Source organism: Herpailurus yagouaroundi, unplaced genomic scaffold (genome assembly GCF_014898765.1).
Source record: "Herpailurus yagouaroundi ecotype Mexico unplaced genomic scaffold, PumYag 252, whole genome shotgun sequence".
Classification (NCBI taxonomy): domain Eukaryota; kingdom Metazoa; phylum Chordata; class Mammalia; order Carnivora; family Felidae; genus Herpailurus; species Herpailurus yagouaroundi.
The window spans coordinates 1867613-1870861 of record NW_024412469.1 but is presented as its reverse complement, the minus strand read 5'-3'; the positions used below and the strand labels follow the sequence as shown (position 1 = coordinate 1870861).

General features: G+C 39.7%; 1 protein-coding gene across 1 annotated transcript; it reads left to right on the top strand.

Annotated features, from left to right (window-relative positions):
* The first annotated feature begins 811 nt into the window (after window positions 1-811).
* On the top strand, window positions 812-2790 carry DMAC1 (distal membrane arm assembly component 1). Its single transcript, XM_040460866.1, has 2 exons — window positions 812-1153; window positions 2048-2790. The coding sequence occupies exons 1-2, from the start codon at window positions 880-882 to the stop codon at window positions 2110-2112; spliced, it is 339 nt and encodes a 112-aa protein (XP_040316800.1). The 5' UTR covers window positions 812-879; the 3' UTR covers window positions 2113-2790.
* The last annotated feature ends 459 nt before the right edge of the window (window positions 2791-3249 follow it).

Genomic DNA, 3249 nt, shown 5'->3' with positions numbered 1-3249 from the left:
TCTGAACATAAGAATAAAGAAATTTCCCTGGTTCCCATAAGTTTAAAATCATGCAACTTGCCAATATCCTAAAAACATAAGATAAAAACAAAAAGCTGTGACTTTCTGGAATGTTCTTCATCATGATGATTTGTAACTCTTTGTGTAAAAACATATATAATCTTGTACCAAATGTTCCTTTCCCAGAACACTCTCTTCTTTGTGAAAATTGTGTATATCAGGCAGCTGTTCCCTCTTGAGCTCGAATACAACTCTTTTCCTTTGTCTTCAAAATTTAAGAAAAAGATTTTTTCATTTTGCATCGATAATATGTACAGGTGACATTTAAGAAATTTGACCGTATTGACACAGACATTGGTTTCAAATATGGCTATGTCATTTCACCAGTTTTGTCATGTATTGGGAAACTGATATGTCATTGGATTGGAAAGATTAAATGGCATGATGCAGATGATCGCTTAGCAAAGTGTCTAGCATATAGTTAAGCACATACAAAACTTAATTATTTTCTTAAGACAGGTGAAATGTAATGCTCAAGATCTCACATTGTTTGCTAGGCAAAAAAAAATTAGAAATCCAGATTCCTCCTCTAAGGAAAGTAAGAGTTGACACATTTAGGGGTTTACTAAGTCATAATTCTTAAAATGATTGGGGCAGGGTGTAGCAGGGAATGGCCTCTGGCAAGGCCGAGTTTGTTGCCTCAGAAATCCACAAACACGGGCTGCCACCATCTTTTTTCTGTTCGAGGCAGGCCAGAACTACATTTCCCAGCGACCCTCAGGCTGCTTCCGGTGCAGTGAGCCGGGGCTCTGCTTCCGGTCGTATCTTTGACGTCAGTTCGGTCGGAAGACTCCCGCAGTTGAGACCGAGTTCTTGAATATGGGTTCTTTCTTGTCCCAACCTCTGGAGCCCATCAAAGTCGCTGCGCCTCCTGAGGTCACCAACTCCGCCGAGCCCCTGCCCCTGAATGCACCTGGAGCGCCGACCTCTCCAGCGGAAGCGCCTCTACTTAATAACTGCTGGAGCTGTCGCGTGCTCTCCGGGTCGGGGCTGATAGGGGCGGGCGGGTATGTGTACTGGGTGGCGCGGAAGCCCATGAAGCTGGGATACGCCCCGAGCCCAGGGACTATTACGCAGATGGTCATCGGCATCAGTGAGAGTCGGGGGATCTCAAGGCCTTTGGGCAGGGGGATAGGGAGAAGTGGGCCGCAGTCACGCGGGCGGGTTGCGGGGCTGGTCACGTGGTCGAGGCACACTAAACTAGGAGCAGGGGCGGGAGAGGAAGTTCTTGGGACGGTGTTTCTTTTCTTTTCTTTTTTTTTTTTTATGACAATATTTCTTGAGAACTCTTGTTAGCTTCAATCGTTAATCCTAACGATAACTATTAGAGATAGGTATGATTATAGTAATCCCTTTTTATCGCTGAACAAACTAAGGCATAGAGAGTAAGATGTTAAAGGTCAGATAATTAGGATATGACACAACTGGTTTTTGATCCAAGTGTATCTGTCACCAGACCCATGCTTTGTTCTCCAGATTCTGGAGAAAGCCTTAGTGAGATAAAAACTAGGGCTTTGAAGTCACGTCTTAGGTTCGGTGCAAACCCACATTCTCGGTGTACTATGGGTGAATGGCTGGCCCACAGTCCTTAGCTGTAGCAATAATGACTGATTATTATAAGTGATGTTAAGATGTCTTAGAGTAAAATGCAGTGATTTTTTTTCCTTTTTTTTTTTTTTTTTCTCTTTAAACCAGTTGAATGGGTAGGATTTTAGGTTTACAGATCTCTTAACTTTCTAATTAGATTCCCCAAATCGGTTCTCCTTAAATCCCTTTCTTGCTTGGGGAGGTAACAGATTTTTTTTCTCTCTCTCTCTCTAAATTTTCTTTTCCTTTTCCGAATTTCACTCTTTTATAAAAAAAAAAAATGTAATGATGATGTGTCTTCTAGGAGTGTTGTGAGGATTAAATAAGATGGCATATATGAAAGCACCTAGTAAACTAAAGTATAACATACATATGAGGTACTGTTGTTTTTTTTCCTTAGGCATAGCTTGTTGGGGTGTAATCATCCTGGCAGACCCCAAAGGGAAAGCCTTCCGTGCTGATTGAAAGTACCGCCAGTGAAGTTGTCATCTTTGTCCGTGTCCCCATGACACCAGAACAAGCATCGGACTTACAGATGTTCTGTACAGACAAATGGATATTGGCAGACTTCAGTCCTGCAGATACGACAAGACTGAAAAGACAAATGTAGGTTGTTATTCTTTGGCGATGAATATTTGTGGCCTTCTTCTCAGACTCCACAGGGACCATTAAATCCCTCAGAGAAGAGAACAAGTTCTGTGTCTTATCTAGAGGAAGAAGATATAATAAAAATGAAGACGAGATGATAAACCAAATTGGAAAACGAACCAAATTATTATTTAAAAAAGTTCTCTTTACTTCTCCTATAATGGCATCAACACTTATTAGCAACTTAACACTGGGTTTGTATCATACAATGTGCAGAAGTACATAAAAATTTACATGTGTACTGCTTATGATTTCTAAGGTGTTGTCAAATCAATTACCTTATGAGAGTTTCAAAGCTACTACTGTAAGGTGCTTATTTCACTGGTGGTAAGTGAAACTTGAAAATAGTTCTAGTGATTTGCCCATGGTCATTCAGCAAGTCAGTGATATAGCTAGGACTTGTTCTTGTTTAGTTCTAGTTCTTGTTTTTTAGAACTAGGATGATTTTGTGATGAAACAAAAATGAGCATACAATAAAAGACAAGTACCAAAATATTTGAGAGAAATTCACAACATTGTCATTAAGAACAAAAATCATATTTTGTCCACAGCCACTGGAATTATTCCTGTGATGTAATTGAGATGCTTTTGAGATAATGACTTAAAATTTGATAGTTCATTTCTGAGAGAAGTCTATGCTTCCCTTTTCTATAAAGTTATACATAGCTTTTTGTTCAGAGCAGAAACATAGTCAAGTTTAGTTGTTAATCACAGTGTGTTAGTTTTGAAAGATAATGTTGAGCAAGTACTTTCAAGGCTTTTACTATCATGTATGTAGAAGTGCCTAAGCTTAATGCTGGATGTCTGTATTCCCAACATTTTCTTAGGTTAAACCAAAACTACATAAATCTAACTTGTTGGTCTTGGCTTGACCTTCTGGATAAACAGAGTAACTAAAATTTATATATGTAATGTAGGGGAACCTGGGCCGATTAAGCCTCCGACTTCAGCTCA